Source organism: Mobula hypostoma, chromosome 29, assembly GCF_963921235.1.
Source record: "Mobula hypostoma chromosome 29, sMobHyp1.1, whole genome shotgun sequence".
NCBI classification, from domain to species: Eukaryota; Metazoa; Chordata; class Chondrichthyes; order Myliobatiformes; family Myliobatidae; genus Mobula; species Mobula hypostoma.
The window spans coordinates 15,898,111-15,924,009 of NC_086125.1; the positions used below are offsets into that span (position 1 = coordinate 15,898,111).

At 40.8% G+C, this 25,899-nt stretch overlaps 1 protein-coding gene across 5 annotated transcripts in view; it reads left to right on the forward strand.

The window, feature by feature from the left end:
- Window positions 1-25,899, forward strand: part of pnpla6 (patatin-like phospholipase domain containing 6) — a 203,812-nt gene that overhangs the window by 136,713 nt on the left and 41,200 nt on the right. For all 5 annotated transcript variants that reach the window (XM_063035875.1, XM_063035872.1, XM_063035871.1 and 2 more), the window contains 6 exons: window positions 236-404; window positions 8,381-8,563; window positions 9,455-9,573; window positions 10,887-11,043; window positions 13,008-13,124; window positions 13,620-13,689. In XM_063035875.1, the coding sequence (XP_062891945.1) occupies window positions 236-404; window positions 8,381-8,563; window positions 9,455-9,573; window positions 10,887-11,043; window positions 13,008-13,124; window positions 13,620-13,689 (815 nt within the window). The remainder of the gene's footprint in view (window positions 1-235; window positions 405-8,380; window positions 8,564-9,454; window positions 9,574-10,886; window positions 11,044-13,007; window positions 13,125-13,619; window positions 13,690-25,899) is intronic.

A 25,899-nucleotide genomic window follows, 5' to 3' on the forward strand; every position in this document is an offset into this window, starting at 1 on the left:
TCATAAGAATCACTCTGGACCTCTGCAGAGACATGAATCCATCGCACTTAGTAAGTGATGAAGTGTCCCCTGGTGATCGTGCCCTTTGTGCTCACTTTCAACTCAGTGCCTGACATCAGAGTCCACGGCTCCTCTGGCTATGCATTGTCTATAGGCTTTGAACAGTTAGTTTGCAGAGCATGAGGTTTCCTAATATTGCACCCTGAGCAACTAGCGTCTTTCTATACTATTACAGCATCCATGAATATCGTCTCTCAGCTTGGCTGGCCCAGCAAGAGGACATACATCGTATTGTGCTGTACCAGACTGACTACAGCATGACTCCTTGGACCCAACGCTGCATTCGACAAGCTGACTGCATCTTGATAGTTGGACTTGGAGATCAGGAACCCTCCTTGGGACAGGTAGCACAAACTCTTGCTTAATATTTAATTATCAAACCTGGCTGCTTTCCTTTAATACGTGTGTGTGTGCTTAATATGCTATGCTGTTGTCATCAACAAATTAATGAAGAGAGCCTTTTGGCTGTAGTGGCAAAGAAACATGGAAACAGAACTACAGCAAGTGATGTAGGATTAACAAGATAGTGTTACAACCATGTGTGAAAGAGATTAAACATGACACTATTGACTTAGTGGTTTGGAAGTGTTGTCCCATGAGCTTAAATTCAGGTTCTATTCTGAGACAGCCCCTGTGGATCACAGGCAATCATAGAAACAGATGCTTCAAACCAAATGTCTATATTAATGCCATTTTCTGGCAGTAGACCTGTATCTCTCTGCTGTCTAAGCACCATTCGAAATTTCCTTTAAACATGTAATTTTATGTGGCCCTATCACTTTCTCTTGTCTCAGGTACTCACCCACCAGATCTCCTTAAAAACTTTTTAAAAAGCTGGCCCCTTAGATTTCCTTTGACTTTTCCTGTTGCCTTAAACCTGTGCCCTCTACTTCTAGACTCCCATGCCCTGAGAAAAATGTTCTGACTATCATATCCATGCTTTTCATAAATTTGTAAACCTCCAAAGATTGAGAATGGCTTTCTTCTGTTCTGGTTCTGTGAGGTCTGAGGTGGTTGATGAGAATTTTCCACAGTTGGGGCAAGAGGTGACTGGCAGTGAGATTAGTGAACTGCCATTCATGCAGGGCATCTGTATTGTCCCTATTGCATGGCCTGATGTGCTCTGTAGCTAAGTGTTCCTTTTTCACATTGGCAGGAATCCAAGAGTGTGGGGAATGTTGCGTTCCTTTAGGAGGGCTTTGAGCACTTCACCTGATCTTCTCCATCCATCTGATAATGTCTTTACGTGACAGATCTTGTAACAGAGGTGGCATTTTACGAGATTGTTATGAGGCACCTGAATGATGAGTTGCCCCTGCAGAACTGGTGGAGAGTAACCAGTACCCCAATGCTTAAGATGTTAGCCTGAGAGAGGATACTTGATCTTCCAATGAACTTGGGAGATATTGCAATGTTGCAACTAAGGTAGATTCAAATTGAACCAAATTAACTCCTTCCTTGTTCTTTTTAGAGACTATTTTGAGCAGCAAATGAACGCTGCTTTTAAACAACCATCTGTAAAGGTGTTTTTTTACCACAGTTAGTGCTATTTTTTAACTAAATGATTGGCAGTAAAAGGTTCATCTGAATGACAAAAGCATGTGGTGCACTTTTAACAATAGCCAGTAACTCTAACATAAACCTGTAGCAACTGCAACTTTTAAGGACATATAGCAACGGAAAATCATGTTTTTTTTACCATTATCTATCAGAAAATCAGGTGTATGCTTAAAATAATCAGAGTTTAAAATCTTTGGTCAGATCAGCACAGTAGACGGAAGAGTTGTGAAACTCTGCAATGTCCCCATTTGTTGAGCATATTTCCTCTTCAAAGTAAGTGTGGTGATTATCCTGAGCCACTTGATTAAGCTTTGCTGATTTGACCACTGATTTCCCAATGTTGAAATGTTTGATAGAGTTTTTTTTTAAATTCTTACCGAACTTGGCTTTCTTTATATCTTCTTTTCATATGCATGATATTTCCATTTTGTTTTTTTTATTTTCACAAGATATTTGAAACATAATGTGATTCACAGTAATGGTATCTCAGGCCATTGCAATCTAGTAACCAGAACATTTGAAAATCCAGCATCTCATCAAACAGTGGCAGTGCAGAAAAAATATGCTGCCAGATGTGAAATAAAAATTAAGAAAAGTGGTGGTCAATTTCAACCTCCCAGAGGGAGTGAAAGCCAAATCAGTAACTGTGTTTCTTTGTCTGTAAAGCTCCTCAACATGGACAGATAATGCCTTAAGGGTAATTATGTGTGTATTGCCTTGAAGGTAATAATCACTTCGCATATCCTCACCTATCTTAATGGCATTGTGTTTCTGCCCCAGCCGCTGTCCTGAAACATTATTATCAAAGTTACCTCAGACATAATATGTGGTCACATGTGTGCAAATCATTCCTCCTTATGTTTCCCATCTGTCATTTGATAAATTGACTATATGTCCTTCCCCGTGAGGCATTCCACTGACACCCAGCTGGTTTTAGTTAGCCTACCAAAGTGTAGTTATAGAATCATATTTTAATGCCTTCCTGTACCTGTTGTTAGTTCTGCAACGTCACTGTGGTGAAGAAGTAAAACTGGCTAATAGCTACTGTTTAAGGTCTAGCTGGACTAATAATCACTATCATGTTTCTGTTTCCTTTACCTCTTCCTTTGCTATTTTAGGATTAACGTGCAGTTTCCTCAATTCACATCCTTGGGCTTAAAGAAAACTTGGCAATCACTGAAATATATTTAAACCGTTCTAGCTCTTTACTAGCGTGCAGTGAGATCCCAGAAGTTAAAAAAAAGATCATGAACAACCTATTGATCTGTCTTTAATGATGTTGATCAAAGGTTTAATGTTGACTAATATGGGGAAGAGGCCCTTGCTGGTCTTTAAATTGGGTTATGGGATCTATCAAAATTATCAAAGGGCATGGGCATGGTCTCGTTATAATGTCTTATTCAACCAAACAATAAATACTCTTCAGTTCTGCATGGTACCTTTTTAACTTGCATCGTTTTTGACATGTTAAAAGATTATTATTGAAGGAATTCTCTCATGCCATTTTCACATTAGCACATTGCAACGAACACTGTGCAAAAACAGCAACTCAGTGGAAAACAGGCATCATCCATGCTTTCCCTCCCACTATCTTGTTTCTTCCCTCTTATTCTATACTGATTGAGGGTCTCGTTCTGAAATATCCACTGTTTATTCCCCTCCAGAAATGCTGCCTAACTTGCTGAGTTCTGCCACCATCTTGTGTGTGTTGCTCAAGATTTCCAGCATCTGCAGAATCTCTCGTTTATTATCCTCACTTTGTTGTGCAGTTATATCTTGAACTACATTTTTTAGTGCGACTGTATTTTACTGCTGCCTTACAGGTGCTGTGTGTGCCTTGTGCTGCGTATGATTGTTGGTACTGTGTATTGCACCTTGACCCAGAGTAATGCTGTTTAATTTGGTTGTATTCGTGTGTATTCATGTTTGCTTAAATGACAATTAAACTTGTCCTTGAACTTTTAAGACATCCTTCCCTATTATCGGCTCACTCTTAAGTGTGTCATGGATAAATGCAATATTTTATATAAGCAGTTTGGATAGTCCACCAGGGCTGCCTAATTTATACTTCCACAAGGTTGAGCAAAATAAATCTGTTTGCCTGATGAGCAATACTCACATCCTGCAAACGAACAGAATCAGGAACAGGTTTAATATCACTGGCATATGTTGTGAAATGTGTTGTTTTGTGGCAGCAGTACATTGGAGTACATAATAATTTTTTAAAACTATAAATTACAATAAAAAATAAGACCATAAGATATAGGAGCAGGATTAGGCCATTTGGCCCATCGAGTTTACTGCACTGTTTCATCTTGGCTTATCCAATTTTCCTCTCTGCCCCAATCTCCTGCCTTCTCCCCATATCCCTTCATGCCCTGAAACTACCAATGTCTGCCTTAAATATACATAAAGATTTGGCCTGTGGCAAAGAATTTCACAGATTCATCACTCTCTGGCTAAAGAAATTCCTCCTTATTTCCATTCAAAAAGGATGCCCTTCTATTCTGAGGGTGTTCTCTGGTCTTGGACACTCCCACCATAAGAAATATCCTCTCCACATCCACTCTGTCAAGGCCTTTCACCATTCGATAGCTTTCAATCAGATCACCCCTCGTTCTTCTGAATTCTAGTGAATACAGGCACAGAACCATCAAACGCTCTTCATATGACAAGCCATTCAATCCTGAAATCATTTTGAGGAACCTCCTTTGAACCGTCTCCAGTAATACAATAAAAAACATTAAATTAAGTGGTACAAAAGAGAGCAAAAATAGTGAATTATCGTTCATGGGTTCATTGTCCATTGAGAAACCTGATAGAGGAGGGGAAGAAGCTATTTCTGAAACGTTAAGTGTGTGTCTTCAAGCTCCCGTGCCACCCTCCTGATGGTAGCAATGTGAAGAGGGCATGTCCTGAGTGATGGGAGTCCTTAACGATGAATGCCGCCTTCTTGAGGCATCACTTTTTGCTGAGGAGGTGGTGCCCATGATGGAGCTGGCTGAGTTTACAACTTTCTACAGTTTTTCCCGATCCTGTGGAGTTGCCCCTTCTTACAGACGATGATGCAACCAGTTAGAATGCTCTCCATGGTACACCATTAGAAATTTTTTAGTATCTATCGATATTCAAATATAGTGATATCGGTAGACTTGGGTCATACGTGCAGATTCCCTTTAAGAAAACAGAATTGTGGAAGCCAAGCTGGTCTGCAAGTACAATTGGAACTCAGTGGGTTCAGATCTCCATTTTCAACTATCCTGCTGGTGAATGTGCAGTCTTTGGAATAGGAAATTAAAGACCTCAGAGCAAGATTACAGTACTAGAGGGACATCAGAGACTGTTTTGTACATTGCTTTACAGAAATGTAGTTCACCTCTGCCATTTTGGATACATTGCTGCAGCCAGATGGTTTCACTATTCAGCATAAAGACAGGGCACCTCAGTCTTTTAAAGATGGAGGAGGTGGAGTATGCTTTATGATTAACTCATCGTGGAGCACAGACTTGGCGGTTCTGTCTCAGTCCTCCTCTCCTGACCTCAGATACACAGCTGTCAAGTGTCATCAATTTTATCTGCCAAGGGAGTTACTACTATCATTCTGGTAACCGCGTACATTCCACTTCAGGCCAACAGCAGGCAGGCACTGGAAAAGCTGAGCACCTTAAATAACAGTGACAAAAAAAGCACGTCCTGATGCCTTTCCTATCAATGTAAAGGATTTTAACTAGGCCAGCTTGAAGTCTTTGAACAACTACCACCAACATATTACCTGTGGAACCAGAGGAGCCAACACTCTTGTCCACTGTTACACCATCATCAAGAACGCTTACCGTGCCATCACATGCCCACACTTTGGACAATCCAATAATCTGCTTGTACTTCTGCTTGCAGTGTATAGGCACAGACTAAAGACCACATCACCACTGGTAAGGACAAAGAAGGTGCAGCCAAGGGCGGCAGAGGAGTGCTTATAGAACTGCTTTGAGTCAGTGGACTGGACAAAATTCAGGGATTCATATTTGAATCTGAATGAATACACTACAATTATCACCAACTTCATCAACACCTGTGTGGACGAGAGTGTGCCTTCAAGAACATACCAGACATACTCGAAGCAAAAGCTGTGGATGAATCAAGAGATTCATAGTCTGAGGTCTAGATCTGTGGCATTCCAGACAGGCGAAACGGAACTATACAAGGCCAGGTACAATCTTTGAAAGACTATTTTAAGGGCAAAAAAGCTATTCAAATTAAAGGTAGAGGTGGAATCAGATGCTCACCAGCTCTGGACAGATTTGAAAGCCATTATTTCATGAACCTAACATCATGAATAGCTATAATGCTTCACTCCCAGGTGAGCTTTCAAAGGGAGAATAAAACTACATCTGTATGAATCACCTGGTGAGCCTGTAATCTCTGTCTGCGAGGCCGATGTCAGAGCATCTTTCAAGAGGATAAACCCTTGCAAGGCTTCAGGCCCAGATGGTGTAGCTGGCAGGGCATTGAAAACCCATGTCAACCATCTGGTGGAGGTGTTCAGGATCTCTTCAATCTCACTGCTGCAGTCAGAGGTTCCCACCTGCTTCAAAAGAGCGGCAGTGAGAGCAGGGTGAGATGCCTCAACAACTATTGCCCAGTTGCACTCACGTCTACTGCGATGAAGTGCTTTGAGAGGTTGGTCATGGCCAGAATCAACGTATCTAAGCAAAAATCTGGATGCTGCAACTTGCCTATCACCACAGTAGGTCTACAGCAGATGCAATCACACAGGCTATCAACTTCACCTTGGATAAATAGCAGTGCCTATTTCAGGCTGCTGTTTATCGTTTACAGCTCAGCGTTCAACACAAGCATACCCTCAGTTCTAATCAACAAGCTCCAAAACCTGGGCCTCTGTACCTCCCTCTCCAGCTGAATGCTTGATTTCCTTACTGAGAGACCACAGTCAGTGTGGATCAGAAATAACATCTCCTGCTTTCTGACAATCAACACTGATGCACTTCAAGGATGCGTGCTTAGCCTACTGCCCTGCTGTCACTACACCTGCTACTGTGTGGATATATTTTGAATATGAATCAAAACTAGCTACACTTTGCAAAATAGCTCATTAGCTGTAAAGTGCTCTGGGATATCCTGCAGGACATGAAAGGTGATGTATAAATTCACATCATTTTTCATGCAAATAAAAAAGACCTTAGAAGCTTCTTATCTCTTCTTGCTCTACACACACGGGAGTTCTCTTTATACACATATATCTATCTCCATAAGAAGAAAGTTAGGAGGTTGGAGAACTTGACTGACAACATTCCAAGAAGAAGTTGGTGAGAAATCTAATTTCACATGCAGTTCCTTTGATCTGAAAATTTATAAGTAAATGTCTGGTGGAAGCAGATCTCTTGCTCTCTTTTTGCACTATTTGTTTAATTTATTTTTGTGCATGTATATGTGTGTAATTCTGCTGAAGTTGAGCTCACTGAATAGTGCTCCCTTCCTCCTTAACCTTGTACCAAACAGGCTTTGAAACATGTCCAATAAAACACACTGCTTGCCAGTTTATGTAGCCAGAAAGTAAAGGGTACTCCTTACTCTGGATGGAGATATCTACTATTTCTCTCTAATTCGTGTGTGTACTTTAGTATATATTTTCTCAATGTGTATAAGACCCACTCTGTATTGATAAAAGAACCAAGCAGCGTTTCTGAATTTAAAAAGTTAGAGTTTGTGTGAAGACACATCGAACAAAAGTTCAAACCAGTGTAGCCCTCAGGTTGTGTCGGCTGCATAAGTCTAGGGAAGACGGTGTCTGGCCCCACCAAATGTATGAGATTGAGGAGCCAAACCTCCAGTTTGTGTGGATGCTGCGTGGTGTGTTCCCATTACAAATCAGTACCATGACATAACAGACAGTCCACCATATGCAATTAAACGATTTAGCTTTATAATTCTTAATTTGACTGAAGGGTTAGTAAAGTAAAACCAAAAAAAGGGCCCATTTCAATGAAACGTCTAATGAGCACAGTTGGAGCTCACAGTTTCCCTTCCGCTGGTCCCCCATCGATTTCCCCGGGCTTCATCGACTCCCGGCCCCACTTCAAGTCCACTCCTTTCTGGTGTCTATAACCTCTCCTTTCAGGCATCATCTCTCCCCATCTTCTGCCAAACAAAAGACCCAGATCACCTTGGTCTCAGGCACACAACAGGAAGAAACACTCCCTTCATTAAATGGCGTACATTCCAAAGCCCCCATTATCTCTAGCCATAACCCAAACACTGCTGCTACAGAAAGAGCATTACATTAACAGTGAAACCTTTCCCGGGGTGATGCACCAGGTTTTTCTTATCCAGTGTTAGCTTGTTTGGACAACAGCAGCAGTTTACACTTGTGCAATATCTTTAACAAAGGAAAATGTCAAAGGCAATTCCTGAAACCATAACCAAGCAAAGTGCTTGCTGCTACTTGGAGGAATGACTAAGATCTCGGTCAAGAGAGTCTGCTAGAACTTCACAATTGCATTTTGAAGTTCAAATCAGCAACACTACAAAGCATTGTGACATTGTATAAAGAGCTAATTGAAAAATACGAAATGTTCATCTTTATTCAGAGTTTAAAATATCAAGTTTATTTTGAACTCTTGCTGTTCCATACAGTACTTAACTAGGCTTTCTGACAATTCATATCCAACGAACCGCAACACCAACTTAAAGATTTTCTCTTCTCTGCCTTGGAACCTGACGTATTTGTGTCCTGTCTCTGCAGCTGGAGCAGATGTTGGAGAACACAGCAGTGCGAGCACTGAAGCAGCTCATCCTTTTGCACAAGGAGGACGGCCCTAGTCCTTCCCGCACTGTCGAATGGCTAAACATGAGGAGTTGGTGTTCGGGGCACTTTCATATCAAGTGTCCTCGCAGGATCTTCTCGCGCAGGAGTTTCCAAAAATTGGTAATGTTGTTCTGTAGTCTTGTCTCCTAGCCCAGTGTGAAGTTACACCGAAGACTAAATGCAATTTGTGTTACTGAGGAACTTCGTAATTGCTGAGAAATGCCCCTGAAGTAGTTTCAAACAAAAGTCTAGACATGCTAGGGGGCACATGTTGGAGCACGTAGTAGCATGACAGTTAGCGTGACACTATTACAGATCAGGGCATCGAAGTTTGGAGTTCAATTCCAACCTTCCTGAGAGTACGCTGGCTTCCACCAGGTGCTCTAGCTTCCTTCTGCAATCCAAAGACGTTCCGGTCAGTGAGTTAATTGGTGTTTGTAAATTGTTCTGTGATTAGACTCGGGTTAAGTAAATGGGTTGCTGGGTAGTGCAGCTCATGTGGCCAGTAAAACCTGTTCTGCACTGTATCTCTAATTAAAATAAAATAAAATTTAAAAAAAACAAGATGTACTTCATTCCCAGTGCTCACCAGTTCAGCATTTCAGTGTCAGAAGTATGAGGGGAGCTGAGTTTGGAAGGCTGAGGGCCAAAGAGTGATAGGGGAAGCAGAGCTGGTGATGGGAGTTGGGTACTGGTGGGGAAGGTGATGGGCTTAGTCATCTGGGTGGTCTGAGGTGAAGACAGGTCACCAGAACAGACAAGTTGGGTCTTTAAGATTGAGGCTGCAGTCAGGCTTGGGATGGGTGGGCATGCGGATGAGGACATAACAGGCGTTAGGTTGACCTGTGGTTAGCTGGAAGCCTTAGTGAAAACAGAATAATGAGATAACTAATCTGCTGAGCGAGAATGTGGATTTAGGATTTGAGGGTGTTGCTGAATCAGCACTCTTTTGTCAGCGGTGCTCATGGAATTGGGATGTAAGTAAAATTGAAATAATTTTCTTTTTTTTAGACTGAGCTATATGAAAAAGTATTTCAGAAACCTGTAGACCGACACAGTGACTTCTCCCGATTAGCCCGGATCCTAACAGGGAACACTATTGCTTTGGTCTTGGGAGGAGGAGGAGCCAGGTAAGCTACATTGTGCATTCTGTCATTGCTTTTCGCTTGTAATACTGCAATCTACTGGAAACATCTGTATGGAGAACATCCAATACCTTGGTACATATTTCAATAATGAATCAATGTACCATTCCATGCATCGTTAAGGCTAAGCACAAACAATCAAAAATAATAGCACATACCATGTGGTATATATTCCCACAGCCCCCTCCCCATGTTTATATTGAGCTTTACCCTTACACATTTGGATCACACTGCTGCCCTGTGATTATGCAATATCTTTGCCCAGCTTGAGCGTACTGTCTGTTTCTATAGAACTGGCCCAGGATGAAAATCAAGAAAATGTAAAAACTTCTAGGAATTTGAAATGGGAATAGAAATGTTGAAAGTAAAATGTAGGCACCATCTCTGGAGAGAGAACTTGATGTCTAAGGGAAGGGAATTAATCTAACACATGAAAACATTAATGCAGTTCCTTAGAATTGCTGTCTGGCCTACTGAGTATTTCAATCACTTTGTTTTTATTTTTAAAATAATAACTACAGTAAAACTGTGGTAATCTAGCACACTTAGAATTTTGTTACCAAAATAGCAGTGTCTCAAGTTTCAGATGCTGCCATAATGTACTTTATTATTTGTTAATTTATTTATGGTAATATTATTTTGTGTTTTGTGTATGAGTTTACATGTACTGTGTTGTGCACGTTGGTCCAGAGGCACATTGTATCATTTGGCAGTATACATGTGTATACTTGAATGACAATAGACAACTTGGAACTTGATATTTATGCTCTAATGTCATTTAATTAAATGTTCCATAGTAAATATTTTTTCCAAAGAGCCTGGTAAGTTTAAATGGAATGTCAGAAACAGATACAGTTGAGATTAAAGGAAGGTGGGACCCAGTGAATAGATGGGGATCATGGGAAGCAGTGCCAGTTCAGTAGAAAGAGAGTGTAACAAATATTACCTGTTGAGCGAGATGCATCAGGATTGCTCAACAGTTGGTTAATGGATTATCGGAATTTTATTGTTTGTTGCTTGGAAGTAATTTCAGCAATTGTAAACTTTGAGTTGCTGCCTGTTGGAAGCCAGATTGCAGTGTGATGGTTATTATTTCACCCCCCCCCACCCCCTTCCACCTTACCCCATTCCCTCTGTATCTATTCCTTCTTTATCGGCCCTTCTTCCCCCACTCTCCTTCCCTTCCCTGATCCGCTTTTCATCTCTTCATTTGCACTCCAACTCTCCCTCACTCATTCATCACTTCCCCTCTGACTCCGCCTCTTTCACCACCACACCACCCCCTTCCACACGCACAGGGGATGCTCACATGTTGGTGTACTGAAGGCCATGGAGGAAATCGGAATCCCAGTCGATATTATCGGTGGAACCTCCATTGGGTCATTTATCGGGGCGTTGTACGCAGAAGAGCGGAGTGCAGTGAGGACCAAACAGAGAGCAAGGGAGTGGGCAACTGTGAGTGCTCTGAACTTTGAAACTTATTTATTTATTGTCAAGTACAGGGATGAATAAAGGAACAAACTCATTTGGCACTTTAACAAGCAGCTCATGGGTTCTAATGTAAGGAACAAAATCTTTTATTCCCACCAGCTACCTTCCATAAATAGCACACGTTAAGATATTGAATTACCCAGTAGCTCTGGAAATTCACACAAGTCAGTCGTGTAGAACTGTCCATAGAGTACTGTCATTACCTCACTGCACGGTGATCTGCATAATTCCCTGTTTGATTAGTGAATAGCAGAGCATCTTAAATTGTGTGGCAGCAGTGTGGTAGGGGTCACTGACATAAAAACGTTGGGAACCCCTGGCCTTGGCTAAGTGTTAGAGTAAACTGCAATGCTTCCCAGCCACAGACTATCATTTCAATGTTCATGTTTTAGACTCGCTAACTTTTGGAGAAAAACTGACTACTTACCCTATCTGTGCACCCCCTCTTCATAATTTTATAAACATTTTTAAAGTCATCTTTCAGCCTCCTGTGCTCCAGTGAGAACTATACAAGTTTATCTAATCTCCTTATAACTAAAGTCTTCCACTCTAGGCAACATCCTAGTGAATCTTGTCTGCACACTTTCCAGCACAGCTACATTCTTTCTATTGTGTGGTGACCAGACTACACGCAATATTCTAAGTGTAGTTTAACCAATGTGTTGTACAGCTGCAATGTGATGTTTCACCTCTTAAATCATAATTCCTATGAAAGTGCACCTGTGTTGCCATTTTCAGGGAACTATGCTCTTGTGCCGAAGGTCCCCGTGTACATCACTGGTTCTAAGGTCCCCGCTGTTTATTGTACATGCTAGCCAGTATTAGATGACCCAAAATGCATTACCTCGCACTTATCTGGTGTCTCAGACTTGCTTGGTAAACTGCCAAAATAGGCTTAAGAACTGTTCTCACCAAATATGTCTACTAGCTCTCCACTCTGCTTTGAAGCATCTAGACAAGAGCAAATGCATGTTAGATGACTGTTTATCAGTTAGATCTCAGTGTTCAATACTATCATCTCCTCGGTATTAATCAGCAAACTTTGGTTGATTAACTAGTGTCACAACAACAGCCTTGCACTCAATGTCAGCAAGACCAATGAACTGATGATGGCTTCAGGAAGGGGAACTTGGGAGAACGCATGTCAGTCCTCAGTGAGGGGCTTAGCAATGGAAAAGATGAACATTTTCAAGTTCCTTTTTATCTCAGTGGAACTATTCTGGGTCCAACAAATTGATGCAATCTTGAAGAAGGCACACTGGGAGCTTTACTTCATTGGGAGTTTGAGGAGATTTTGTATGTCAGTCAAGCAAAGTTTCTATAGATGTACAATGTATAGCATTCTGACTGGTTGCATAACTGCCTGGTATGTAGGCTGCAATGCACAGGATCACAGGAGGTTCCATCATGGGCACAACCCTCGCCACCACTGAGGACATCTTCAAGAGGCATTGCCTGAAGAAGGTGGCATCTTTCACTGACCCTCAGTATCTGGGAGATACCCTCTTCTCATTGACGCCAACAGGGAGAAGTGGAAGAGCCTGAAGGCCCACACAATAATTCAAGGGCAGCTTCTACCTCTCTGTCAACAGTTTTTTGAATGGTCCATGAATGCTATCTTGTTATGCCTTTTTTTTTGCACTATTTATTTTGTAGTCTATAGTAATTTTGTTGCAAAACAAATTTCACATCTTTATGACAGTGATAATAAATCTAATTCAGAAAATCAATTGGAGATGAGGTGGGAAAGGACGATAAAGCTGTGGATGTTTTGTAGTCATAGTGAATACTGGAGCTCAGCCTCACAGCTCTGTGCAAGTCTAGAAATTGCAATAAATAAGTTCTAGAATATAGTTGGAAGAAAAAAACAATTCAGGGTTTCTCTGGTTACAACTGAAAACTTTCACCCTTCCCTGTCCTTTTTACAGGCCATGAATTCTGTCTTTAAAACAGTATTAGACCTGACCTATCCTATCACATCAATGCTCTCGGGCTCTGCCTTCAACACAAGCATTGCTGATGTCTTTGAGGACAAACAAATTGAGGTAAGCTTTAAACCACAATTAGGCCCCTCTAGAAAGGGCGTGCATGATAAACTCTTAGTTTGTTAACGATTCCAACAACCAATGTTAAGGTTAGACAGTTCCAGGTGAACTTAGTACTCTAAAGCTTTTACGCTGTTGAATTGTAGACCAAGCTTAGTTGGCTGTGTGGTATCAGCATCCTGTAAGATTCTAGTGCTCCTGTTGGATTGTTTTAGTTAAGAAGATATAGTTCCATCAACCTTCTGTCAAATAATTTTTGAAAATATAAGCGTATCGTTTCTACAATAAAAGTGTAGTGTTTAACAAAGTAATTCACTGCTGGCACACCTTTACTAACATCCAGTGTAGAAGTTGTTTTCGTGGACTGTTTTGTACTTGGAATTGTGGAGGTTCACTGTATGATTGCAGCTTAACTAATGGGCAGTGCTTGCTACTAGAAAGCCTTGCTGCCATTTTTAATAGATCATGACCATTTCCCCATCTACCTTTTCTCAGGATCTGTGGATCCCGTACTTCAACGTGACAACTGATATTACTGCATCTGCAATGAGGGTGCACAAGGATGGTAAATATGTTTGCATTTACAGTGCTGTTTGCTTCTGTGTGTAAAGGCCTTGTATCCTATCCATGAGTACTTTGCCTCCTGCCAACAAGATGCTCATCGCCATTTAAATGACCATGCAGGTCAGAGTCATTTTTCCCTCTAAATGGAATGGTTAAGTGGATTGAAGGAAGGTCTCATCAGGGCAGAGGGAGAAATTCCCTTGCACAGTTATTGTTTAGCAAGTATCTAAAAGATTTTTACTGAGTTGAAGATAAATCAGTTCTGTGGATCGTATATGGAGGCTGCCAGGGACACCCAGCTTGGGCTCTTTTCCATGATGAAATGCTGTCAATAGATCCTGGAAGCTATGCAGGCGCATGAGACCTTTACTCCATGAAAATCTGGGCATGGTAAAACAAAACCATCAACACGTTTATGGTGCTGCCAGATTACACTTAAAAATCCAACTGATTCACCTACTGGTTAGAAATCTGGTGCCGATGCCTATGTGGCGTCAGTCTTCTTTAATTGAAAGTGATAATCTCTGAATATAAACACAAGAGATTCTGGAGATGCTGGAAGTCCAGAGCAACACACACACTGTGCTGCAGGAACTCAACAGCTCAGGCACCATTATTGGAAATGAGTAAATAGGTGGTATTTCTGGCTAAAGTCCTTCTTCAGGGCTGGAAAAGAAGGGGGAAGATGCCAAAGTAAAAAGATGAAAGGAGGGAAAGGGGATTTGGAAGAAGGTGATAGGTGAAGCCAGGTGAGTGAGAAAGGTAAGAGGCTGGAGAAGTAAGAATCTGACAGGAGAGTGGACCATGGGAGAAAGGGGAGAAGGAGGGGCACAGGGAAAGGTGATAGGCAGGTGAGGAGAAGAGGTACGAGGCCAGAGTGGGGAATATAAAAGAGGGAAGGAGGGAATCTCTGAATATGTATTTTTTTTTAACTTAATCCCGGGATTTGTTTAAAATATTGTGGAAGTACAAGCTTGGAGCCGTTGTCTGGAAAAGCCTAAAAAAAACACGAATGTATGATCATTTGTTTTCAGCATGGAGGCCTTTTCCCCATTGAGTCCATGTTAAAAGTGGAGATGCGTTCCTACAGGGTCGCTTTTGCATGTTAAGCATTTTACCAGCGAAAACAAAGTGACCCACCGCTGTTACTTGACAGCTAATTCTAATATTAGATCTTGAATGGTTGTAGTTTGTACAAATGAAACAAATTTTGTCAGTTTTTATTGGTAGTCACTTAATAGTACGGGGCAATAAGATTTGGATATGATGTCAATACATGATTAGGTTGCCAGTCACAGATGAGTCCCTCCTTTGCCACACCTTCCAGTCCAAGGACATGCTAACAGACATCTGTTGATTTATTTTTTTTCTCCACATAAGTTCCATAAGAGCAATTTTTATTCCATACCTCAAATCTTTGGGTAGTGCATGCATGCATTTATTGCAAGTCCATTTTTACCCTGAAATGTTCAACCTTTCCAACCCTTTTTTCTAATCATGCTCCTCTTAGAGAGATTTGCATAACATTGAATGACAGGGATGGAGCACCAGTAAACTGATATTTCAGTGTCTCATATCTATTGCCTCTACAAATTGCAGGTTTGAATTTCAGTGTAAATCTAATGTTAATGAAAAGTTTCTGCATTTGTTCCTCTCCAGGCCTTTAGCTGAATTCTTTATCTCCTCTTATCCAACATTTTACAGGAATTTGCAAACCTTCTTGTGCAAACCAGTTGTTACGTCAAGCAAAACTGTTGAATAAGCATTGCTGGAGGGCACATTTGTACGAGCCATGGGGTTAGATATAGAGAAATATTTCAGCAATTATTTTGTATTACTGTGCAAAATTGTATTCCTGTTTGAATTCTCTGAAAGATAGTTCCCTGATTACACAGCGGTCACTTTCACTGCTTATTGGGTTACACATCTTGATGTGGCAGAGGCATAGTAGTCAGGAAAAGGATTTTAACTACATCAGCATTTGCTTTTGATGTAGAAGATCGCCTTTTTGAATGATGCAAGCAAGCTTTGATCCTTTAAGCTTTAACTTACTAAATCCACCTTTCTGGAATGTGATTTTACAGTTCTGGCAAAAACCTGTGCACATGATCCTGCTAATGCTGGTTTACTCACGTGGAGTTTAAAAGCAGCCCAAACTTGGGACATTAGCTAATTGGTACAAATTAGACCTTGGAAATCAAAGTGCTCACAGGTAAAAGAAAAATTCTGACCGTAATAACAGTGAAGCTTTGTGTAGTTATAACATCAACTGATGTGCAGTCGGACAGGTGTGTATAAAGCAGTAATGCAAGGCAGCAGGGGAGAATGCTAGTGAATTCAGGTGCACCGTACACACTACAAGTGTCACACTGTGTACAAAACACAACAAGTTGTCACTAACCAGTCAGTAGCACAGTACAGTAATATGCATAGACAGAGGTCCAGACTAGCACCACATTCTGGCATTAAAGAATATAAGAAGTAGACGAAGCTACTCAGCCTTTCAAGGTGCTCTGTCATTCCATAAGATTACAACTGATCCAATTGCCTCAGCACTAGTTTACACTCTCCATCATGGTTTAACTATCTTGTTAGTTTCCATGTTGGATGTATTCAGGGATACCACTCCATGCCTCTCAGGGTGGAGAATTCCAGAGATTCATGACCCTCTGAGGGGAAGAATTCCTTTTTATTCCAATTTTAAATGAGCAGCAACCCACTCTGAGACTATGTACCCTCCACCTAGATATCCCCAACAGGGGAAGCATCTTCCCACTGACCACCTGATAGATCCCTACAAAATCTAAATGGCCTAATTCTGCTCCTATATTACCACCTAGTTGGTCTGCAACCCAATGATATGAATACCAAATTTTCAATTATCAGGTATAGTTCTTCCCCTTCCAGTTCCATTTTCCCTACCACCTTTCTTACTTTGTGTTCCTGCTTATCACCCTTTAGCCTCTGTCTCCACCTTCACCCTCTTTCCACATCCTGTCCTCTGTCTGTAATCTTTCACCGCTCCCTAGTTCACTTATCACCTATCAGCCTGTAGGCCCCTGTATCTCACCTCCCACCCCCACTCCCACATTTTCTCAAACAATTGTTTTAAGTTCCTCCTCCCTATATCCCTCTATTTCTGGATTAACCCCACTAAGATAAATGATGTCTGCTCTGAATAGTCACAGTATGCAGGCACACAACAATATTAGCAGTAAGAACAAGATCAAGCTAGCGGGTTGTTTTTGGTGTATATACTTTTATGTTGTTTAATGTGAGGTGTGAGCTAATACAATCATTTCGGCCAAATTGGTAGAAGTGCTTCCAAAAGTGTATGTATCTCAGTTTTGAGAGTGGGCAGCATATGAGTAATGATATCAGCATTAACAGGATAACTGATTTGTGTCAATAAGAGCCTTGCATGATCATTAAGTTATCATTAAAGTGGAACACTTGGGTTTTTTCAGTTTTATTTGCTTTTTAACCAAAAGGTAATACTTTATTTTTATCTCTAACTAGCCTTCAGAACAAGACTTAATAAATAAAAAATCAAAAGGATAAGGTGATTGGAACTTGGTTTATGTTTAAAGATGAATAAAGTGAGCAGAATGATCTTCCCTTTCAGTGGCTTCTGACCTAACTGGTGCCAACATTGCTCTATTATTCCCATTGTAACGTGATGTGGCAATTGACTTCCATTTCCGGATCTGTGATGTCTGCGCTAGAAAGGTGCCAGACTAGGACATCATGTGACCAATCACCAGCTATTAGCTCTTCTCCTTTCAGTTCATCTTATTACTCATCAGAGAGCATTTTCTGCTGATGCAGAATGTCATTATTTGTTCATTCAGAACTTTAGCAGTACATCATTTATAGCAGGTTCTATGTCAACAGAGCTGCTGATTCATAGAAGTCCCACACAGTCTCCCTAACCTGTGGCATCTGAGGCATGAACTGCAATTGCACTTGTACCTTTCACATCACCCTTGTACATCTGCATCTCCCAAACAGCCTGATTTTGATTTGCTTGTGCATTGTGCATAAGTATCCGTGAGGAGTTCCCTGACATTAAGGACTTAAGGAAAAACAGAACCAGGAGGCTGCATCAAAAGTAATTGTCTCTCATTATAAAGCAGGCTCATAAGAATTTATGAACTTAAAGAAATAGAGTTTTGATCATGGTCTCCTTACAGCCATTTATTATTAGCATGCTGTCTCGTAACTAAGATTTGAAAGTTAAATATTGCTCAGTGTTCCTCTTTATTGATTTTTTTCTCATTAACTTCCATTTATTATACTGAAGCAGATGGAGCCTTAACAGCACAGAAAATTCATTCTGTTCTCTTTAGATCGGGTTTGCTCACCTGATATGTTTCCATTCTTCTGGAGTTTCTGGGAGATCTTTTAACCATCTTTATTATTGGAGGATGGGTGCCTGCTAGCCCCCTTTGTTAAAACTCCTATCTGATTCTGTCACTGATAATAAGCTGAGCTGTACTTGGGACATTGCAATCCACAACTCCTTGTCCTGCCCTTGAGAGTGGAGGTTGTACTGTGTGTGTAATGCTCATTTGTGCCTTTTTCCCCTCACCATTCCCAAAGCTTTGGTTTCCTGTCTCATTGTGGTGGCATTGCTGCATAACATACTGCCAAAACCAGCACCAATTCATAACTGTATTAACCCAAAGTTAATCTACGGGTAACTTTTCACCCAACATTGTGTTTTTTTTTTATCTTCCTTCCTTCCTTCCCTATAGCTTTTGTTTTAAATCCTCTGTTTGACCCTTTCTGTTCTCACATTTCCTTACATTGAGTCAAATGTTCAGCTTTACCTGCCATTTACAGGCTCTGTAAAACGACAATGGTGAGTACTAGACAAGAATGCAGAAGACCTTTTGTTTTGTCCTGTTTAAAACTGTAGATTTATAATAGTTCATGATTTTCCAATGAAATGATGATTCAATACTACATAGCCATTGTGATAAATGTGTCCTTGTATCAGGTATCAACCTGGTGGCCCTTAAAAAGAATTATCCCACATTCACTAGAAAATTAGTGCCTTCATCCTATTCAGTAATAAAATCTCAAAGAATAACAATCCTGATTCACGTACATAGATTTGGTGCTATTGATAATAGCAGGCCAAAACAAGATAGCAAGTTTCTTATTTTTACAAATATGGCCATTAGTCTGATAGGTCATTGTTAAAATTCATACAGCATCGTAGGTTGATTAAGGAGTTGATTACATTCTTATAGTTGGAGATTATTATTATTTTTATGCTTTCAACTTATGAAATGAAATATCTTTATTGTCATTGCATAGTACAATTTGTCATGCACCAATACAGTGAAAATGAGTTTGCAACTCCCATACTCAATGCTATAAAACAACAAATAAAACAAATAAGCAATAAATAAAATCAAGTAACCAGCCAGTATAACCAGCAACCATAAAACCAGTATTAAAGTGGCAATATAACAAATTTATGGATGATGCTTAATCGATTGGTTCAGAGCAGTTGTAGCTCTGGGGGGAAAAAAGCTATTTTTCAGTCTGGAAGTGCGGGCATAGAAAATCTTATAACGTCTGCCAGATGGAAGAAGTTCAAACAGATGATTGCATGGGTGTGTATTGTCCTTACAGATGCTTGTAGCTTTCCTTAGGCAGCAAGAGCTGTAGGTGTCCTCCAGGGCTGAATGTTTTTAACATTCGTGAATTATGACATAAACCTGCATCCACCAATATTGTATAGAAATGAAAAGCAATGCTGCAGGTGCTGAAAACCTGAAACAAAAACAGAAAATGGTGGGAACGTTCAGCAGGTCAGGCAGTATCTGCAGAAAGAAATAGTGTTAATGTTCCTCTATGAAGACCCCCTTATCAAAGCTTACACAAATCATGGAATTTTTCCTGATTTTTTTTTCTATTTGGGGACTGAGCTGTCGTGACTTCCTAGACTGAAGAAGCAATTGATTCTTTAGAAGCTTTAGCACCTACTTCTTTTACCATGTGTCATAATGCTCTTTGGTTCTAGTCATTAGGTTTTGTTTGTGTTCAGTGATTTGATCCTTTAGCAAACCACCTTCATATAAATTTATTATCAGCATAAATTAATTGAACAAAACACTATCAAATTGAAATACAAGATTTGTAGTTTCTCTGTCTGGAAAATACAGGTTGACAGTTGTAGTGACACAATCTGTACCTGACATCACCAGCAAAAAAATGCCATAGAGCTCAAATTCATTTAGACAATTATAGAGGTCTAAGGACTGGAGTGACAGGGTACCACGTCCAAGGCTATTTCTGTCCTAACATTATATTGGCTTATTCTGGTTGTGCAGGTGGGGTGGGGGGTGGGAGGATGTTTGTTTCTACAGAGATCTTGCTAATGCAAATTGCCAGAAACAAAGCTAATCTGGCAGCCAATAGAGGAGGCAGCCAAGAAGCCCTAAAGATTAGACCAGTGTGTTAGCCAAGTAATGGGAGACAATTCCATTGTTTTTTTTTTGCCATCATTCCAAACTGACCATCACATTTCAATTGACTGTCCAGGGCAATGCCCAGAATGGGTGAGCTGAGAAAAGCTCAATTCTCCACAACCAAACTGAAATTCATGTAGCAGATAAAGACTAATTTATTAGGAAGAGAAAGATAATCAGATTGGAGTGCTAGAAAGAGTAGAGATATACACTGCATAATTTCTACTGCAGATGGTCCCGATACAATCTCTTTATCCCTTTAACAGTATCCTGAGGGGTTACTGAAACTGAATTGCAATAGCCATATGCACTATGTGGATACAAGACCAGGTCAGGCAGTAGGAAGCTTACAGTAATTAACTCACCTAACTCTCCAAAGCCTGTCCATGATCTACAAGGCTCAAGTCAGGAAAGTGATGGAACACTCTCCACTTACCTGGATGATTATAGACTCAACAATACTCAAGAAACTTGACACCATGCAGAACGTAACAGTCTGCTTGATAGGCACCCATCCACAATAGAACACTGAACAGTCTAGGCCCCTTTGGACCACAATGTTCTTACTTTAAAATCAATCTAATCCTCCCCCCTACATAATCCTCCATTTCTCTATCATCCATGTACCTATCTAAGAGTTTCTTAAAGCTGCTTTGTAATTGCCCCTAGCTCCACCCATGGCAGGGTTCCATGCACCCACCAGATCTATGTAAAGGACTTACTTCAAATACCTCCATACATTCCTCTAATCACCTAAAAATTATATCCTATTTCTGCCATGAGAAAAAAATCTCAGGTTATTCACTCAATCCATGCCTCTTATTATCTGGTACACCTCTATTAAGCCACCTCTCATCCTCCTTCACTCTAAAGAGAAAGATCATTAACTCACTCTACAACTGATTCTTAGTACCTTATGCAGAATATACTGTAGCAACTCTCCAAGATTCCATAGACAGCGCCTTTAAAGCCCACAACCTCTACCAGCTAAAACAGGGTTTGCAAACTTTTTTATGCCATGGACCAATACCATCAAGCAAGGCGTCCATGGGCCCCAGGTTGGGAACCCCTGAGGTAGGAAAACAAGAGCAGCAAAAGCAGAGTAACACCATTACCCTGAAGCTGCTCTCCAAGCTAACACCATTTTCCTTCTCTGTCACTGCTGTAATTGAAGATTGCTCTAGGTATTTGCAGGTAGTAGATGTGAAGAGTGCGGTGTGTGTACTTAGCTATGCAGTCTGTAGCCCACATTGAAACTGGTTAACAAAAAAATAGCTGACGCTAGAAATATGAAATATAAAGTGAAAATGTTGGAAATGCGCAGTGGGTCAGGCTGCGTCTGTAGAGAGAAAAACCGATTAATGTTTCAGGTCAAAGACTCCGTGGAAGCTGAAATTTCTAAAAGCCAGTTCTGCCAGCTTGGCTAATTTAAGGCAGGTAATGATCATGATTGTTCAGTGCATTGTACAGACAGGAAGGAGCAAGGCAGGTTTTTGTGAAACATTTAATCTGGGAGATCCACAGCTAGTAATGATTTTTTTTACTAGCTGTATAGACCCTTATCTGTCTCATTGCTGCTAAACGGAAGTTCTCTTTCCATAACTATTTGCAATCTAAAACATTAATGTTGAAATATTACCTGGAAAGTTGTTTAAGAATTGAATCTTTAAACAAAAATATTAAACTTGCATTTATATAGCACCTTTTCTGACTCCTACCCTCACCTCACTTCATTATGTCCTGTATAACCTCACTCTTCAATTACTGTTGCATAAAAAGGAAGTGTGCATACCGATGGTATAAATCAGTTTGTCAGTGTTAGTGTTGGTTTGGGTTAGTGTTGATTGGAATGAAGGTTCAGCAGAGGAGAGGGGAGATGGCTGATTAGGAACTGGAGGAGGTGTGTATGGAGGAGTCCAGTGGAAGGCTCAGGAGTACATCTCTCAAGTCTGTGAGTGAACCAGCAAGTGGGGTTTCAAAATGCTAGTGCTGTTTAACCCCAACTGCTTGTCCTTCATTCCCCACACCAACAGGTTAAGAAGAAGCCATGTCATTTTGTAATAGCACCCAATTCTGTTGTCAATTTCATGTGTTTATTTTTGTAGATTGACCCATCAGCTGTGCTAAGTAGTGCCATGTCAGAACTTGAAATGTGACAGAGGTCAAGTGGGAACTGCTATCAGTAAACATGAGTGAGTGAGGTACCTAGAGACAAAAGATTTAACTGTATCTTCAGGAACAAATAGTTTATTGCCATTTTTCTGACTAAGCATTTATCACTTAAAAGAAAATTGGCAAGTTGTTGATGGAATACCTCTTATCCAACAGCAACAAGAGGATAAAGCAAGTAACTGTAAATCAGCATCAACAATGGATGAAGAAATTTTTGGAAGAGAAGCACCCTTTGTGTAAGGGATAAGCTCAAATGATATCATGGACCTCTGAGCAAGATTCAAATAATAATTACTGAGGTCCAATCATCTCATCTGGGCTGAAGGTGACCTACATTACAACCTAAATAGAAATCAGATTTTAACTTCCTGGTGCTATACATGCTGAACAGAAAACTGAGTCCACGGAAAGAAACAGGAGATCTCCAGTAATGCTCCATAGTTGCTGATTAGTAGGGATATATCACCTCCTGGGACAGAAAGATGAGGAGTTGGGCAGAGCAGGAAGGTATGGAAGTGTGTGGAAATGTGGTAAAGCAGGCAGAGTTGAAGGGAGTATCATCTCTCTTGGGTAGTCTATTGGTTCTGTCAGGAATGGTTTGGGAAACTGTATGTTCCTTTTGTAAATTTGACTAGGCTTCTGTGTGCTTGCCAACCAAATGTTCTTTCTCCATGTTGAGCAAAGATGGGCCAAAATCTTCCCCGTTTCATTGGGAATACTACAGTTCTTGAAGAAGGCTTTGAGAACATCCTTGAATCATTTCCCTCATTTGCCTAATGATTTCTTGGTGTTTGAAATTGTGTTTGCTTCAGGAACCAGGTGTGAACCTGCAAGTGACATGATCTGCTTATTCAGATTATGAGGACACGCAGTCCTCTTTTATTGTCATTTAGTAATGCATGCATTAAGAAATGATACAATGTTTCTCCAGAATGATATCACAGAAACACAAGACAAGCCGACTGAAAAACTGACAAAAACCACATAATTATAACAAATAGTTACAACAGTGCAAAGCAATACCGTAATTTGATGAAGAACAGACCATGGGCACGGTAAAAAGTCTGAAAGTCTCTCGAAAGTCCCATCATCTCACACAGACGGTAGCAGGAAGAAAAAAAAACTTACTGCCATGAGCTTCCAGCGCCGCAAACTTACTGATGCAGCACTCTGGAAGCACCTGACCACAACAGACTCTTGAGTCCGTCCGAAAACTCCGAGCCTCCGACCAGCCCTCCGACACCAAGCACCGATCACCAATCACCATCTCTGCCAAGCGCTTCAACCCCCAGCTCCGGCAATAGGCAAAGCAGAGAATTTGGGGCCTTCCCCTCCAGAGATGCTCGATCGCACAGTAGCAGCGGCAGCGAAGCGGGCATTTCAGAAGTTTCTCCAGGTGTTCCTCCGTGCTTCTCACGGCTGTCTCCATCAAATCAGGATTGTGCATGGCCCCTAGTTAACACATACGATGTCATTCGGAACGGCCGCGCGCGCTGCATCTCCCCTCCTCCTTGGGTTTCACACTGGGAATGTTGGCCTGACAGAGAGCACTGATACTTGTACACTTAATCTGTCAATGAACTTGAGAAGTTTGCAGAGACATCATTGAAGGAATTTTTTTTTGTTGCTTTCAAATGCCCACTATATGTAGTCCAAATCACAGAAGTATATAGGGCGATGATCCCAACTGCCTGATCGACCTATGATCTGCGCTGGATTTGAAGTTGGTATCTTTAAACACCCGTTCACTAATCAACTAAAAGCTCTGGGTATATTGAAGGAGAGAGTGAAATTCTTCATTGGACATTTGCCTTCATCAAGAGGTGTCTCCTGAAGATGCCCACATTGCACAGATATTCATCATTGTCCTTTATTGTCAAACGTCTGCATTGCATAACAATAGTAGGATGACAGAAGACCCTTGTTTTGCAGATACTAAATGTAACACCTACTCTGTCAAGACAACAGCAGCAATTATCTCTACCTTTGAAAACACTTTTTGCAGAAGTGTCATCTACAGACAGATGGACAGATGTCTACAGTTGGAATGGTTTTTGTTCTGAAGAGTTGGAGATGCTTGTTTAACATTTCCCATTTGTCCTGTGGGTTAGCTGCACTGAAACAGGGAATGTCTTCAAGGAGAGGTGCAGCAATGTTTATCAAAATAAATTAAAGTTGTAGCCTCCCGCACCCTTCAACCCTAGTTATCCTGTTGGACTCCTGCAATAGAATATAGAACAGTACAGCATAAGAACAGACCTCTCTACCCATGATACCGGTGTCAGTTTTGATGTCAAATGTAAGTAATCCCATCAGCCTGCAGATGAATCATATCCCTGTTCATGGATCTTTCTATATGCCTCTTAAAAAATATCTCCTTCCACTGCCACCTTTGGCAGCACACTCCAGACACCTTCATTGGCCCGTAGAGCTATTTATTTTACCTTGAGCTTTAGTTGAGTTTCCAACCCAAGCATGCCTTGCTTTTGCGGTTGATTAGCTCCTGCGTTACCTGGTCATTTTCTTCAAACCTGCCTTGGCACACTTTGGTGATAAAACAAGATCTCTGCAGAGGGCTACAGAGCAGTTCTGACAAAGTGGAAGTTCTGCAGCCGGTTGGCTTAAGGTCATCAAGTTATCCGTAGGGGAACAGATACATTTTATGGGTCCTTCCCACCTATCAGCTCTTCCCTCTCTCAGTTCGCTCCCTCTGTTTTTCTGGACCATTTCCCTTTTCACAGCATGGATGATAGGGTCAAAAACTGTTCAGTGTTGTTCAGGGATGCAGACTGTTACTGCCAGAGGATTGAATATTAAGACCACAATTTTCTCATAGTGAAACATAAATGATCTGAAATTAAAATAGGGAACACATCAATACTTACAGGCAATGAATTGGCATGGAACATGTGCAGATGATAAGGACTAAAGTGAACTCAGGATATTCATTAAATGCACAAGAATGAGAGTAAATGTACAGTATCCTGAATGTGTATTAGAAAGAGAATTGGCAATCCAAGTGAATCAACAGAAGTAGGAAAATAGTCCATAATGCCTTGAATTCATCCACGGAAGAAAATTGGGAACAGAGTATAAAAGCAATGAAGCGTTTCCCCATCTGTATGTGTGCAATTGAGTATTGTGTATTTTTCTAGGTAGTCTCTTTAGGAAAAAAATTATGCCCACTGAGAGAGTAGAAAAGAAACATAAGACCCATGGAAAGGTGTTCGTAGTACAGAAAGAAGTTGTTTGGTCCATCTTAGTAGAGTAGCTGATATCCATTTGAGGGATCTGATAGAGGTGCAAGTAAGAGAGATACTTACAGTACTAGCCAAACCAAGTAGATGTAATGCATTTTGTACATGGTGCACACTTCAGCCATGCATATCAATATAGAGGGAAAAATATTTAAAGTGATAGATAGGATTCATGGGAAGTGTGTTGCCTTGTCCTGGATGTCATCGAATTGCATACATTTACGTAAATGGTGAATGTTCCGTCATTGACTGCTGATCTGTGGATAGTGGAAAGACTGGTGTATCAAGTTTTAAGTC